This window comes from Carcharodon carcharias, chromosome 2 (genome assembly GCF_017639515.1).
Source record: "Carcharodon carcharias isolate sCarCar2 chromosome 2, sCarCar2.pri, whole genome shotgun sequence".
Classification (NCBI taxonomy): Eukaryota; Metazoa; Chordata; class Chondrichthyes; order Lamniformes; family Lamnidae; genus Carcharodon; species Carcharodon carcharias.
The window spans coordinates 37,492,871-37,510,360 of record NC_054468.1 but is presented as its reverse complement, the minus strand read 5'-3'; the positions used below and the strand labels follow the sequence as shown (position 1 = coordinate 37,510,360).

Here is a 17,490-nt window from a genome sequence, read left to right as displayed (position 1 = left end):
ATTGGTAACTGTACTTGGTCATTCAAGTATCAACTCATGCATATTGTAGCAGCCCTACTAAAACATCATTTTAATAGGAGAGGTCTCAACTGGGATTCCTCAAAAGACAAAATTTGCATTTATATATAGCAGCTTTCAGTTCAGAACATGCTACATTTGTATTATAGGGAAACATGGCAGCCAAGTTACATTCATTAAACTCCCACATCAGAACTTAGATAATGACCAGATAATCTGCTTTTTAGGTGATGAGGTATAAATTATGGCTAGGTCATCAAGGAGAACTCTCCTGCTATTCTTCAAAATAGGGCCATGGGATCTTTTATGTCCTTTGTAAAATAGATGTGGGCTTCTGTTTAAGATCTCATCTATAAGACAGCACCTCTGACAGTGCAGGACCCCCTCAGTATTGCACTGGACTTTCAGCCTAGTTTAAATGCCTGCTGTCAAATAGTATTTGCATTGGATGCACTTAAAACCAAAATGTTTTATCAGCATTAAATTTAGTTTACATATTAGCTTCAGCAAGACTGTAAATAAACCAAATTAAGAGCAGCCAAACTAATAGCTGTGAAACCTAGAATGCTTACTTGATCAGTGGTGTAGTAGATGGTGTGAATCAATCTCTTGACTCAGATGTAACAGACTATCATACGGAGAAACCCTGGAGGAATTATATTGTCAATGGATGCAACTAAAAATTAAAAAAAAAAATACCTGCCCTTTATTGTTTGGTTCTTCCAGTGTGAAGCATGCCTGAATAACACATACACTAATCCTCTTACCAAATCAAATGGGGTTGACCTACAACTAAAATCTGTTAATTCCAGAATATGGATGTCAAGCCACTCGATTCAAATAAAAGCACCTTTTGGGTCTTGTTTGACCATTGATTTAATTAGAAGCTCCAATTGTACTCGAGGCGCATTCAGATTTTTCACTGCCACATTCCAATTGAGCAGTGCATTTGGAATCATCAAAGAAAGATTTGTAAATGAGACCCCATGGAGAGTGAGCAAACTACCATAAAGGTTACTCTCAAGAATTGTATGTCCAGTCTACATAGCAGTTTAGTGCAGCAGACACAAATGTATTCACTTACTATCTAATAATTCTGTTTATATCTTAAGTGGCTCTGAAGTCAAGGAAGAACACGAGAGCATGTGATATAAACAGTAAGCATCATAAATGACTACAATAAGTAGTTTTCTGGTGTTACAAAATCTATACTTACTTTCAGAGGTCGGGAACTCCGATTCCCAATGAACCTCAGGTCCTGTGCGCTAGTGCTGGCTGGGAACTGCCGCATGTGAACGGTTCAGTTATTTTATGCTCTTTTGGTTGAGGCCCTGCATACCTACAGCTACTAGCAGAAGAAAAGAAAAAGGCGTGAAAATGTAGGTCAGATGACCTGATGTGGAACACCATTATCAAGTAAGTGAACCAGGGAACAGGACAAGGGAGGGGGACAAAGAGAAGGTCCCAAACCAGGGAGGTGAACAGGGAGAGGTCCTAAAAGGAAGACCCAGGTAAGGGATAAAGGCAGCTGGACCTACTTCTGTCCCCTAAGTTAGAAGAAAGAAGCAGAGAAATGGGCTCCAAATTAAAGACGAAGCAGCAGGGAGCAGACTTTAAGCAAAGTGGGCACAAGAGAAGCCCTGAAGATCCGAGAAGGCAGCAAAAGGTTGGTGACTCTGTGCTGCAGACTGAAGGGGAAAAGGTACCCCTTTGGAGCAGTGATGTTCTGTTTGGCACGGCCAAAAATCTGAAATTGTGCTTGGAAGGTGAAACATGAGTGTATTCAGAGATCCAGGAAAAGAATCTCAAAAGGTGAGATTGAAATCCTGTGAGGTGGGACATTGTTAAAGCCATCTGAGTGGAAGCAACCTTTGGAGAGAATTCCAAGGCAAGATCTTCAAAGGTGGAGATTTGAAAAACTTCATGAAAAAGAGGAAGTTTTAGTGAGATTGGCTGGCTCACAATGTGATAAGAGTCTGGGTGGGTTGTTGGGAAGTCCATAGAATTGGGTTTGGTCACATTTGGCATTGATTCAGTAGTGTGGTGTGTTCAACCAGTTTGCCTGTTAATTTACAAGTACCTCATACTTACCCTGAATGTTAGAGTATAAGAGATAACGTAAGTTGTTTTATCTTTCTGAACTTGTATAGTAAAGTTTATTTTTGTTTGTTCAAAATCGGTGGAATGTTGTAGCTTTATTCACTTAGTAAGTGTCTTAAATCTCAAACTTCATCTCCTTTAAACAAAAAGTTATTTGGCCCCTAACCAGATCTCCACCATGACCCGGAGTCTGGCCAAGGATCATGACATAAATCGAGGGCTCTTGTGAGATCTTGGAATCCACAGACAAATACAAGTACTGATACTTGCTTAAGGTTTATAAGATCACCATGGTGAATTTATTATACTGATTGAAAAGCAGAATGGCTTTCTCAATTACTAAAACTTCTGGAAAGGGAAGACATTGCTGAGTGATTTGCAACATCTAAGCAAGGCTAGGCTAATCGCAGTTTGTATTAGCAGAAAAGTTGGAGTTAAAAACGGACTAAGAAAGCAGAAGTAATTGGGGTAACAGCACAGCATCCGGGATTGGAAGAAGAAAAAGTTAATCCAGACAGTAATTCAGTTGAATTTGCTAGAATCCAGTTGCAAATGAAGCAGCTTGAAATAGAAAAATAAATGGAAATTCAAAAGCTTAAACTTGAACTCCAGAGGGAGAAGTTAGCAAGGAAGGAAAGTGAGAAGGGAATTAGACCGTGAATTGGCCAGAGAAAAGCTTAGGTCACAGCGAAAGAGAGTCTGGTGGTTTGGAAGAAGAGCAAGGAGCCATTCAGAGCTTTGATATAATAGAGTTTTTGCCTATTGCCTAAATTCACTGAGGACGGAGTTGAGATATTTATCCCATTTGAAAAGGTGGCTAACCAACTAAAGTGGCCAGAGGGGCCACACAGAGTTTTGGCCAGGAAGGCAATGGATGTGTATTCTACTGTTTCAGAAGAACAATTTTCAAAGTATGAATGAGGTAGTTAAAGCCATGGTGCTTAATGATTATGAACTTGCCTCTGAAGCATATCAGTTGAAATTTTGGACTTGAAAGAAAGACCAAACAAAACATTTGTAGCATTTGCTAGGGAAAAAGAAATGTGGGACTGGTGGTTTTGATCCCTGAAGTTAACAACAAAACTTTGAGAATGCGAGGGAGCTAACAATACTGATAGAATTTCAAAATAGCATCCCAATAGCTATTAGGTCACACCTGCAAGACCATAATTTCTAAGATACAGGAAGCAGCATTTCTAGCAGATGGCTATATCACATAGGCAGCTAGGGGGCATTAGATCTCCCAATGTAAACTACAGGGAAGCTGGAGGAACAGAAAAGAGTCTGGCTTTATGGGAAAGATGAAAGATACTGCAGTCAAGAAAAATGATAGTGTAGAGAAAAAGGCTGAAAATGAACTGGTATGCTTTTATTGCCATAACACGGCATCTCAAAGCCCATTGTTTATAAGCTGAATGGTAAACCGATAGCAGTAGTAGGCATGCTTAAGGAATCCTCAGAAAAGGAAATGGGTTTTAAAACCGTAGCAGTGGCTCAGGTGATATGGCTCAAGATAGACAGAGTTCTTCCTCGACTGCTGCTAAAGGGATTGTCAAGCTAGTGGAGGTTCTAGATGTTTTGTCTGGAAGGGAGAAGCGTTTCCTCACTCCTCCAACAAAACAAGTAAACATTAATATTTTGGAATACTTGGGAAGATCAGTCATTGATGGTGACTGATGATACAATTTGTGTTCCACATAATTTGATGAAGGATGAAGTATTAATGGTATTTATGAACCCTTGTGTAAGGACAATTTACAGTGACTTAAACTGAATTATTACGGAGGGAATTTTTCCTAGGTTACCTACAGAAGGAGTAGATTTTTTATTGAGTAATGATTTGGCTAGCGGAAACAGTAACATGGCAACACCTGTACTGCAGCAGAGGAACTACTCATTAAAATGGCATTACATATGAGTCTCTTTAGGAGGGAGGGCACTTTAGAGGATGCCTTGAAAGAAAGGGGGAGGGTGTTACAAAATGGGAATTATTCACCCTGTAGTTCATCTTCGAATGTTTGAGGGGATCAGCACTGCAAATTATGCTCTGTAGGAACGAATGCAGGCAGCAAAGCAAAAACAACAGGAGGGAGTACAATGACAAGAAGCAAGGCAGAGGCAGATACAGGCCTCTAGCTCATCAGTGTTGGTAGGACAGGGGTGAGGTAGCTACAAATGACAAAGAAACAGTGTCTGAAAAGATTACACCGCTCCGGGGGACCATCAGAACTATGCACCTTTACGCAGGAAATCTTGTGTCCAAGGGGATACATTATCCTATGGGCACCTATGCCAGTGGCATTGAAAGTTACTGCAACTCAACTTCTTTGCGGCCAGTTCCTTCCAGAGGTCGACAGATGACATCTGCAGCAGCTCCGAAGCAGCAATTCACCACTGCAGCAGGGAAGTGATAAATGCACTGTACAAGAGGGCTGGGAAATTCATAAGGTTCTGGACAGACAAGGTCAGGCAGGCAGAGGGGGCAATGGGATTCGCAGCCATCGCTGACCTTCCACATGTTCAAGGCGTAATAGACTGCAGCCATGTTTCAATCAAGGCAGCATCCGAGCAGCTGCCACATTCATTACCAGAAAGGGATTCTATTCCCTCAATGTGCAGTTAATTTGTGACCACAAGAAACAAATCATGCAGCTGTATACTCGCTATCCCAGCAGCAGCCACGATGTCCATGTGATTCGACACTGACAGGTGTGGTATTTGTTTGTGCCAAGGCCACACATTAAGGGATGGATCCTAGGTGATAAGGGCTACCCTCTTTGCACCTAGCTGATGACACCTGTTGGGAACCGTCTGAGGCAGAAGAGACGTTTCAATGCCAGTTACAGCACAAGGAACATCATAAAGCAAACCAACAGTCTGCTGCAGATGCACTTCCACTACCTCAATTGTTCTGAGGCAGCTCTCCAGTATGACCTAGGAAAGGTAGGTGGCACGTCTGCTGAGCACTGTTTAACATTGCTATGCAGACCGGTGATACCATTAGTCAGAGGAAGAGGAGGAGGCAGAAACCATTTCTGATGAGGACAACGGGGAAGTAGAGAGTGACATGGAAGGGGGATCTAATCACACTGCTGGTGTGCTTGCCATGAAAGTTAATGCACAGGAGACAAGGGACCACCTCATACTGACTTGTTTCCAACCACCTGGTTACCATTAAGTGACTTAAAATGAACAGCCTTACCCACTTTCAATGGATGGCATATATTGTTGCATTTAGAAACTCACAACACTCTTTATCAGTCATCACACAGAGACCTGCATCTCAATCAGCGAGTAAGTGTCCCTTAAACATATTAATAAACATCTCTGAAGGGGAAACATCATGAGGCCCTTGTATGAAAAAACACACTGAATAAAGCACAGCAACATTTTAATGTGACGCTAACATTCTTTCCTTAATATAAACCCCAGTGCTATATACTTTGTGAAAGTAAACTTTTTGAAGTTTCTATGTGCTGAGGCAAGGTGCATCCCAAATATGATAGATGTGGTGGGAGAAGGCTACTTCTCTCTTTGCCCCGTTGTCTTTGATGACTGTGGCAAGTGTACTCTGGCAGCCCCTAGGCAGATGAGCCAAGAGTGCAGGAGAGTCCTCTGTGGCCACTGCTGCTGGAGGAGTTTGGGTTACTGGCAGAGGGGCTGGGGAGCTCCTAACAGCACCCAAGAATCACCTTCCAGTGCATCAGACTGAGTCATCCCCAGCCCTTTGATGCAACCTGGCACCATGCTTCTCTTGCAGTGCACCTGGAGGGGTGTTCAGGTGCACTAACAACCTCTCATTGGCCCACTGCTGCAGTGAACTCATAGCACCAGCAATAGTCTGCAGGGTCATGTTGATACACCAGGCATCCAATGTGTAGTCTCTTGGGTCTGCCTTTCAAGGCAGCCACCACCCTCTCCATGGAAGAATTGATGCACTCTCCTACCTGAGCTATGGCAAAGGTCATGCCATGAAAGGACTCCTCCATCACCCATGTCTTCTCAAAGCCTCAGGCAGTTACGCCATACTCTACAATATTCAAGCACGCAACTCCAACAGGTTCACTATGGCCGTCAGAGGCCCTTCATCAGCCACAGGCTGCCCTCCAACACTCCTGACCGGCAGTAGTCTCATCTGTCCTTGCCTCCCTTATTTGCATAATTGTGCTGTGCTCACCAGATTGTGACCATGGGCTGGCACACAATTGACTCCCCACCTAGGTGTATTTGCACTGGTGCAGGAGATAGGTGTGATGGCACACCCTTGAGACATCCAGTCAACCTCGAAGAAGTCAGGTGGAAAACATTGGAGCTGGTCACGACTCTAAGGCAGTCGACCTTACATTTGAAGCATAAAAACAATCACTAAATTGATAATGTTAAGGGCCATGAACATTCATGGATGCAGCAGGTTGCCATGGTAGCCAAAGATGATGGGTAAGCACAACTCCTCACGCTAAGCTCCCCAATCTATACTCAGCATTAGCTACAGACCAACCACCGTGCTTCCCTGCCAGCTCCAAGACTTCTATCTCTGCCTCTGATAGCAGAGCACTCGATCCCCAATCTTGGAGTTCTCCTTGGCATTATGGACCTTTTGTCATGCAAGCTTTAGGGAAGAAAAAATAAGGTTTTCAGTGATGCTTAAAAGATTACCAGATAGCCTCCTGGTCCCATGAAGTAGTCAATTTGCCCAGTTGTCCTTCCAATCCTTTCACTGTCAGGAAATCTGGCTAAGGCACAGATTCCAGTGATGCACACATATACAGCCTATGCCACTATGGAAACTGGTAAGAGGGATCACTTTACACATCAACACCCATCCTAGCCCATGACTATGCAGTGCCCCTACTGTTCCCACCCACCTTTGACCCAGTTCTTCACCCTTGCAGAGCAGAGGTCATTCATGCTTTTTCAAATGGGGTCCACAGCCACTCCAACCTCCATCCAGGCGACCTTGGTCGTGTGGCCATTAGCTGGAAAAAGAATCTCTCTACAGTCCCAAGCAGCCTGGAGGTCACACAGTGAGCTCTCACTGAAGGGTGGGGCAATGTGCTGGGTGGATTGTGACATCTCCAAACACGACTGAATCGATTGATGACACTGACTAAACTTTTACAAGAGTTTGGGGGGGGGGGGGGGGGGGGGGTGGTGGAGAGAGGAATTTCTTCTATCTGGACCCTCAAAAGTTTTCTGTTGCAATATGAACACACCTGACAATACTAGCCAGTTCTACTGCAGTCCTCTTGCAGAAGGGCTGCATGCAGCATTTCAGGTTTTAAATAGGGCTTTCTGCTCTTGAAATATGATGCTTTCTCCTGCACGGGGATAAGGTGATGCGTCTCCCAACTTCAGAGCTGTCCATGTCACACATATTCATGAACTTGCCCTCATACAAGTGGATTCAAGCAGCCGCACCAGATTTCAAACTTCTTCCAAGCCCAACAGCAGGACTTATTGATTAATCCAGCCTCTAGTACTCTCTTGTCTGCAATACACGTGTTTACTTTTTTGTTTGAATTGTTTGTGGCTGTATCACACCTTGGCGTGTTAGATTGTGTGTAAGGAAACTTTTCTCTTCAATAGGCTTGGATATAAATAATTAGTTGTACACTTTATGATGTTTTCAATGCTAGACTGAGAATCAGTGCATCAGCCTATTGATAAATGTTTCTTACTGTAGTTTGTGGTTCACCATAATAAAATCTTTAGAGATTTGAATGATGAAACAAATGAAAATATCTCAAAACAGTAAAGGGATCCAAAAGAAGGTCCCTATACTATAAGACTAGAATGTGAATCTTTGTTTAGTTCAGAGTATCAAGCTTTATACCTTGTGATGGTGGTTTTGTGCTTGAGGAGATATTAGTGTCAAGTAGTCCAGGGGGTTGGGGTGGGGGTCCGGAGGAAGTAGTACAACTTTTGTTTTTCAATACATACTATTTTACAAATATTACTTCATACAATATATACAGAAATAAAAAAAATCTCAAATTTGAAGGCAATGTAAAATGCTTTACAATAAAGCTCCAGAAAATGTTCATGTTTGCATATTTTAAGTCAGAAGATGGAAGATCAAACTTTATTTATCAACTATCTGCATACAAAACATATTGCACATCAACCAACCAAAACTGAAAATAAAAATACTCTAAGGACTCTAACAAATGTAGTTTACATGGAAAATCGTTTCTCTGGAACTTAATCTTACAATAGTTGGATTATTTTGGCAATGACATCTACAACCAGTTTAGTGTAACATCCAAAGCATTGCTTGATTTTTAAATACTGTACATTTAATAAATAAACCAAACAAGCCCCTTTGTAAAACAGTCACTGCCAATCACATCCCAATGTCCCTGCAGATGTATAGATGCAAACGAGTATTCTCCAGTGGTCTGCAATTTTCTCTACATACAGTATTAAAAAAACCTACAGAGATTTAGTAAAACTGACCAGTTTCCAGACTAGTATCACCTAGTATTCCTAATGTTAAATTTACAATTCAGTGCAAAATTTTGAAACTGCATTTTCTATTGTTTTCCTCAGATGAAGAAGTGGTTGCATATTAGAGAACTTGACAAAAAAGCAGCCAATGCTTTAATCCAGTATTACAGTAAATGTCAATGATCTCCATCTCCAGAATAATCTGAAATTTATTTTAAACATTTCAAGACATTTCCCTACAACCAGCTAGTTCTTTTAATTTTGCATCTACTGTCTGAAGGCACAACATCTGATAATGTATTGAGAACTTAACTAGGTGAAAAACAAATTTATACAAGTGTTTTATTCAAGAACCCTCCCCATCTCCACTCCAGTACGGAGGAACTAGAAAAAAAGTGCGCCGTAAAGTCTGGCAGTCCTTATTCTATCTTTGGCAAGCTTTTACAAGCACTATTAGAAAATGTAATTATGCAGAACCGGACGATGGTGGGTAATGTTTAAGAAACACCATTCACCACAACTTTAGTTCCATTTCCTTGGTAATCTCTTTGTTGGCTTTCCTTAGAAACTTTACATGTAGGAGCTTCATCACCAGAAACATCGTTTGTTCCATTCATGGTCTTGAAAGCTGGAGAGTGTTCATCAATCAGATCCTCTTGCACCTGCAGAGTATGATTGTGTGAAGTAAAATAGTTAACTTTGAGGAAAATAGAGGCAAAATTTGCTCGTCACACAACTATGAATGTTCGAAGTAGATACCATTAAAAAGTAATACAGAACTGAACAGGACACAACAGCATTATACAGAATTCTCAATGTTAAGCAAATAATTCAGGATTTTTTGATCTAAGGTCACATTTATTGTTAACATCTGTCAGTTCCGATACAAATTGAGAAAACCCAAACTAATTCCAATTCTTGGGACAATTTATTTAATACATATTTACTATTATTTCTCTGCCTTTCCTCTGACAGGCCCTATTCCTTGCAGCTGAAATTTTGGTGCTCCCCAATAAATCTTCCAAAATTCAGCTACAATGAATCAATGCTCTTCAATTACTTACTAGGTTTGTCCACAGACCATTAACTACATATACAAACTATAACTTACATAGGTTACATAGTCTACAGCACAGAAATAGGTTCCTTGGCCCAAAGATTGTATGCCAGCATTTATTCCCCACACAGGCATCATCACTGTTCTTCTGAACTGAATTTCATCAGTTCATCTACTGACTGTAGATAATGTGACTGAGAGGAAGCACACAGATCAGAAATAGGAGGGGGCAAAGATATTTGAGTGACCTCGGAGGTGACATTGTAGGGAAAGGAGAAGCCACTGCTGGAGATCCATTCCATTCCTACTATTAAAATGCAGGCAACTATGCAAGGTCCCATGGACCTGGGCAAAGCAAAGGCATGGAGGAGGACAGCATATTGAACTGTGTTAAAAGCTGCAAACTGGTCAAGGAGAGCACCAGTCTAAGTTACAGATGATGTAATTCATTGCTTTAGCAAGTGCTGTACAGGTGCTATAAGACTGGAAGCCAGACTAGAGGGGTTCAAACATGGAGCTTCGGGCAAAGGTGCACTGAAAGAAGAAAGAGAAGTATAAGATGAAGTAGTAATTGGAAAGCAGATGGGTCATGGGTGCATTTTTGAGGGCACGTTGTTGGCAGTTATGAAGGGAGAAAAGTTTGCAGATTTCTAAATTGCCAAACAAGACAGAGATTCAGGAAATAAAGATAATGCAGAGTATAGCTAGAAGGTTGATTCCTATTGTGAGGAAATAGTGGAGAAACACAAGCTTTTCAGTCCAGCAATGAAAAGATTCCTATAGAAGCATACAAAATTGTTTGTATGGAGATTGTTAATACAGAAGATTACTTGAAATTAAACTGAGTTCAAAACTAGTAAAAGATAACTTTAGGACCAATGTCAGAATTTTTTTTTAAACAGAGTGTGGGATTAATGGATGAATTCATTTAGGAAATAACAATGTTATAACGCCGGGGGGGGGGGGGGGGGGGGGGGAGATCTGTTGATATTTTTAGATCAAATGACTTCCTTATTAAATAATTATCTTGTGATTTAGTAAAGGGCTGTCCTTCAAAATAGGGTTAAACTGCAGTGCTGGGAACAAGAAAATGAAACTTTATTTTTGCCGTAACCCATGTTAAGCCTAAGGATTGCTTGATGCTGACACTAGTTGACAGCCTTGAGTTGCTGAAAGAGGAGAAGCTTCATTCCTGGCACTATCAACTAGTCACTCATTTTTAGGTGCACGAGTGTGATATGCTGAAGTAATCAAAGCAGAAGCCAGCTGGTGGTCACCAATAATTTAATGATAATCAAGGTAATCCACTATACTACTTGACAACTTAAATGTGAATGTTAGATTTTAGTTCAATTTTGCATCAATTCTAAACATTTGCTAATAAGTATAAAAACATTATAAAATCAACTTCTTTAAAAAACCATTCATATCACAACCCAATACAATTCAGTACTATTTACAAATATAGTTCCTGCTGCCTATAGTGGGCACATTCATAAGCAAATTGCTCACAAAATGCAATCATCATTGTGACATGGTACCATAAGTTGATCTCAATTTTTTTTGCTTCTGAAGTACTAAACAGTTAGGGCTTCAAATAAATAGTACCACGTGAGTCACCTTAACCATAACACTGACTCAAAACAGTGCATCCAAAGGCCATCATCAAATTCCCTTCTCCAAAGATAGGAAAATTAACACTAATAAATTTTATTCCTTTTCATAAAAATGAGAGACTCTGGATACATGGATCTTGGCTACTAAAAATCTGTTTGAGCATATGCATGGGAGTTTGTAGCAGCAGCCTACTTTGAAGATTATCTACCAAGTACAACCATCATCCGCAATACTAGCTGCCATTATTAATTCCTCTACATTGAAGAGCGAGCCATAATATGTTTAGAAAGTCAGAACAAACAAGCAGAGGGTCCAGCAATAATAACTCAAGCAAACTGGTATGAATAAATTAGTCATCTATAATTCAGTAGCCAGAACAAAGACAAGTCATCTAAACATTTGTGATGAACAGTAGTTATTAGAAGAAAACTCATGTGTCCAACAGGTCGATGTGATGCAAGTAGTGCATGGACAAAGAGAATTAACATGCTATCTGCTTTTGTGCACTAGTTTGCTTTTCATTTTCACATTGCTGCTAGCCAGCAGTAGGCTGAAGAAAAGAGCCAAATGTCTAAGTCTCTCCTGTCAGTACACAGCATCTCCATCTGCTGTGCCTCCCCATGGCAACACACAACAAACTGGGTCCCTCACAATGCAGGCTAAAAGCTTAAGAGAAACTCTGAGGAGGTTTGGCTGCCAGACATGCAGTTTGCATGCCTGCTGGCGTGTGGACAGACCCTGGCATTCATGAACCAAACTCCCAGCTTTGGGTGAATAGCTCCACTACTTCGTGGATACCTTGGGAGAGTGGAAAGCTATGGGATTAAATCCTGAAAAAAATCTGGAGTGGAACCCAAAGGCAGACTGTTGTCTGAAAAGATCATCCTTCCAGCAACTTCTGCAACCAAGCTGGTGCCAAATGTAGAGCTTTGCATCCCTTTGGACTCAGCTGGGGAGGTTGAATATGGGCCATGATGTTTGGGCAGTCCAGAGTCTCCATAAATTGTGCCCAAGCTTGCGTACTGGAGAGGACACTGCAGTTTTGCTGCAGTGTTAACAAAACTCAGGGCAAAGTTACAAGTGATAAGTCCAACTCGATTGACAGAGAATCATGGGCTGTCTCTAATGGTGGGAGGGACTGTGCCCACTGGTCAGCCACCATCTACCTCAAGTTGAGCAGCCCCCAACGAGTAAGATGCTGACCCACCACAGACAATCCATTTAAATGAGTGCTTGGAGCTTAGAATCTCTGCTCAACAGGTGGACAGAGCCCATCACACCAGACAAACAAAAGAATTAAATAAAAAGAAGATACCAACTCTGATTGTCAAGCTAGAATGTCAGGACCATATGCACAGGACTGACAGACAACTAGCAGCTGGTCGATAATGTGCATAAGACAGCTATGATAGACATGGAACATGATAGGCTGAACATCGACATAGCATCCCTATAAGAGGGCAGGCTCGCAGATAGCAGATCACAAAGAAAAAATTACACATTCATCTAGCAGGGAAGAGTTCAGATGAAATGTGTGAGCAAGGTGTAGGCTTTGCTGTAAGGAACTCCCTATTCTCGATTATAGATAGAACCCCCCCCCCCCCCCCAACCAAACTCCCCTACAATGGCTATGAACATGTTCTCTTCATCTGCCCTCTCAACTCAGGCAGGGCCAGTTAAGATCATGAGTATCCATGCTCCAACCATCTGCTCCACTGCAAAGGAATCAAAACCAGTTCTATGAGCTTGGTACTGCTATCAGAATCCCTAAGTCAGAACATCTTTACCTATTGGAGGATTTCAATGCAAGAGTGGGCACAGACCATGAGGCATGGTCCTCCTGCATCAGACATCATGGTCTGGGAAAGATAAACGAGAACAGACAGAGACTACTTGAGCTTTACTGTTACCAAGAGATTTGTGTTATGAACACCTTTTTCAGAACAAGCCATGTCTCAAGATGTTCTGGAGACATCCAAGATCAGGACATTGGCACCAGTTGGACCTGATCATCACCAGATGTGACTCTCTGAATAGCATTCTCAACATATGCAGCTACCACAGCACTGACTGTGATACAGATCACTCCCTGGTCTGCGCTAGGGTTGAGGATGCAACCCTTGGGAGTTTTTTCACTCAAAGTTGAAATGCTGTCCTCATATCAACATCAGCCATACCACCTACCCAGGCAAAACCAGACAAAACGTTCTATGACTTGACTGACCAGGTGCTTGCTAGCATTCCCCAGAGTGCAGAAGTGAAAAGAAACATACCTCGAGACACCATCCACATGCTCAATATATGGAAAGCAAGAACAGAAAAATGCTGACTGGTTTGAGGCTAATATCACTGTAATGGAACCGGTTTTTGAAGCCAAGCAGTCTGCTCTTAATTGCAAAAGAGATCCGAGCGAGAAAACTCAATGCGCAAACAGCCACTCGAAGTAAACAACAGTCCAACAGACTGTTAGGTGGTGCTCCAATGACAACTGGTTACAACTCATGTCAGAATATTCAGATGTCTTTTGACACAGGGGATGTCAGGGAGAAGGATGAAGGGATCAAAAAGGTCCATCAGCAAAGAAAAGGATCCATTGAAAACAAAGACAGGGGAAGCCATTACCAACTGAAATGAACAGTTGGAGAGATGGGTGGAACTCTACTTTGATTTGTACTCTAGGGGGAGGGGTAGGGGGGAGGCGTAGCGGCACTATCGCTGGACTAGTAATCCAGAGACCCAGGGTAATACTCTGGGAGCCCAGGATCAAATCCCACCACGGCAGGTGGTGAAATTTGAATTCAATAAAAATCTGGAATTAAAAGTCTAATATTGATGATTGTCATTAAAAACCCATCTGCCCTTTAGGGAAGGAAATCTACCATCCTTACCTAGTCTAGCCTACATGTGGTTGACTCCTAACTGCCCTCTGCAATGGCCTAGCAAGCCACTCAGTTGTAACAATCTGCTAAAAAGTCTAAAAGGAATAGAACTGGACGGACCACCCAGCATCGACCTAGGCACTGGGAACGACAGCAGCAAACTCAGCCCTGTCCTTGCTAACATTTGGGGGCTAGTGCCAAAATCGGGAGAGTATTCTCACAGACTAGTCAAGCAATAGCCTGATATTGTCTGTAATGTACAATTCCGTGAGTATGACTATGTCCCAGACACCACCGTCAATATCCCTGGGTATATTCTGTCCGACCAGCAAGACAGACCCAGCAGAGGTGGCAACAGAGTTGAGCGCAAGTTGCCCTGGGAGTCCTCAGCATCGACTCTAGACCCCATGAAGTCTCATGGCATCAGGTCAGACATGGGCAAGGAAACCTGCTAATTAGTACTCCTCCATGTTGAATGCCATATGGAAGAAGCACTGGGGGTGGCAAAGACACAATGTATTCTGCATGGGTGACTTCAATGTCCAGCACCAAGAGTAGCTTGTTAGCACCACTACTGATTGAGCTGGCCGAGTCCTAAATGACAAAGCTGCTATACTAGATCTGCGGCAGATGGTGAGGGAACCAACAAGGAGGAAAAAACATACTTGACCTCATCCCCACCAACCTGCCTGCCGCAGATGCTTCTGTCCATGACAGTATTGGTAGGAGTGACCACCACACAGTCATTGTGCAGCTGAAGTCCCGACTTCACATTGAAGATACCCTCTATCACGTTGTGTGGCACTACTGTATTAAATGGGATAAATTTCAATCAGAACTAGCAACTCAAGATTTGGCAATTATGAGCCACCACAATCTGTCATCTCATGTCCCAGCATATCTCCCACTCTACCATTACCATCAAGCCAGGGGATCGACCCTGGTTCAATGAAGAGTACAGGAGGGCATACCAGGAGCAGCACCAGGCATACCTAAAAATGAGATGTCAACCTGGTGAAGCTACAACACAGGACTATTTGCATGCCAAACAGCATAAGCAGCATGATAGACAGAGCAAAGCGATTCCACAACCAATGGATCAGATCTAAGCTCTGCAGTCCTGCCGCATCCAATCATGAATGGTGGTGGGCAATTAAACAACTCACTGGAGGAGGAGCTTCCACACATTCCCCCATACTCCATGATGGGGGAAACCGGCACATCAGTGCAAAGATAAAGCTGAAGCATTCGCAAAAATCTTCAGCCAGAAGGGCCAAGTGGATGATCCATCTCGGCCTCCTCCAGAGGTCCCCAGCATCACAGATGTCAGTCTTCAGCCTATTCGATTCATTCCATGTTACATCAAGAAACAGCTGAAGGCACTGGGTACTGTAAAGGCTATGGGCCCTGGCAACATTGCGGCAACAGTACTGAAGACTTATACTCCAGAACGTGCTGCACCGCTAGCTAAGCTGTTATAGTACAGCTACAAGACTGGCATCTACACAGTAATGTGGAAAATTGCTCATGTACGTCTTGTACATAAAAAGCAGGACAAACCCAACCTAGCCAATTACCACCCCATCAGTCAATGGATGAAAGGGGTCATCAACAGTGCTATCGAGCAGCACTTGCTTAGCAATAACCTGCTCGTTGATACTCAGTTCGGTTTGCACCAGGGCCACAGTTTCTGACCTCATTACAGCCTTGGTTTAAACATGGACAAAAGAGGTGAGGTGAGAGTGACTGCTCTTGAATCAATGCCGCATTTGACCAAGTATGTATCATCAAGGCACCCAAGCACAAGTGGAGTCAATCGGAATCAGGGAGAAAACTCTCTGCTGGTTGGAGTCATACCTAGCCACAAAGGAAGATGGTTGTGGTCGTTGGCGGTCAATCATCTCAGTTCCAGGACATAACTGCAGGAGTTCCTTGGGGTAGTGTCCCAGGCCCAACCAACTTCATCAATGACCTACCTTCTTTCCACCATAAGATCAGAAGCGGGGATGTTCACTGATGATTGACAATGGTCAACGCCATTCACAACTCCTCAGATACTGAAACAGTCCAGATCCAAATGTAGCAAGACTTGGACAATATCCCGACTTGGATTGACAAGTGGCAAGTAACATTCGCACCACAGAAGTGCCGGGCAATGACCATCTCCAACAAGACAGAATCTAACCATTGCCCCTTGACATTCAATGGCATTACCATTGCTGAATCCCCCACTATCAAAATCCTGGGCTTTGCCATTGACCAGAAACTGAACTGGACTAGCCATATAAATGCTGTGGCTACAAGAGCAGGTCAGAGGCTAGGAATCCTGCACTAAGTAACTCAACTCCTGACTCCTCAAAATCTTTCTACCATCTACAGAGCACGTCAGGAGTGTCATGGAATACTTTCCACTTGCTTGGACGAGTGCAGTTCCAACAACACAAGCTGCTTGACATCATCCAGGACAAAACAGCCTGCTTGATTAACACCCCATCCACAACTGATGCAAAGTGGCAGCAGTGTGTACCAACTACAAGATGCACTGCAGAAATTCACCAAGGCTCCTCAGACAGCACCTTCCAAACTCACGACCACTACCATCTAGAAGGACCTATACTACAGGGACTGCAGTGGTTCAAGAAGGCAGCTCCATCACCACCTACTCAGGGACAATTAGGAACGGACAATAAATTCTGGCCTAGCCAGCGATGCCCACATCCCATGAATGAATAAAAAACTGTCACCGAGAAAGCTCCAGACACTGTAAAAAAAAAACCGGTCTCTTCATGCAGAGCTGGATATCAAACTCATAGTGCAGAAGCTTAGAAAAGCTCGCTTACCAGGGTAAAGCCTCCAGGTGCTGATGCTATACCACCTGAACTCATTAAGCATGGGGAAACCAGCATTCCTGCAACATCTGCATGAACTTCTGTCTCTGCTGGAAGGAGGAAGCAGTGCACCAGGATATGGTGATGCGAAGATTGTGACCCTGTACAAGAACAAGGGCAACTGCAGCAATTGCAACAACTATCAAGGCATCCCCCTGATGAGCACCGCAGAAAAAAATATTTGTCCATGTTGTCCTCGTCAGACTGTATATCTTGACTGAATGCATCTATCCCAAATCCCAGTATGGTTTCAGAACTGAAAGATCTACAATTTATATGATCATCTTAGTCTAGCAGTTGCAAGAGAAATGCTGTGACAAAAGAAACAACTACATATTGCCTTCATCAATCTCACTAAGGCATTCGACAATGTGAGTAGAAGCAGTCTATTTACACTGCTGGAGAAAATTGGCTGCCTGCCAAAGCTGCTCAGTGTGATTTCTTCTTTCCACGACATGATGGTTAAAGTCAGCTATGATGGGGA

The 17,490-nt window shown here is 42.7% G+C and overlaps 1 protein-coding gene across 4 annotated transcripts in view; it reads right to left on the bottom strand.

Moving 5' to 3' along the window:
* Positions 1-8,171: 8,171 nt before the first annotated feature.
* fxr1 (fragile X mental retardation, autosomal homolog 1) overlaps positions 8,172-17,490 on the bottom strand; it is a 104,831-nt gene continuing 95,512 nt past the window's right edge. For all 4 annotated transcript variants that reach the window (XM_041217147.1, XM_041217164.1, XM_041217156.1 and 1 more), the window contains one exon: positions 8,172-9,227. In XM_041217147.1, coding sequence (XP_041073081.1) covers positions 9,063-9,227 — 165 coding nt within the window. In that variant the 3' untranslated portion in view covers positions 8,172-9,062. The remainder of the gene's footprint in view (positions 9,228-17,490) is intronic.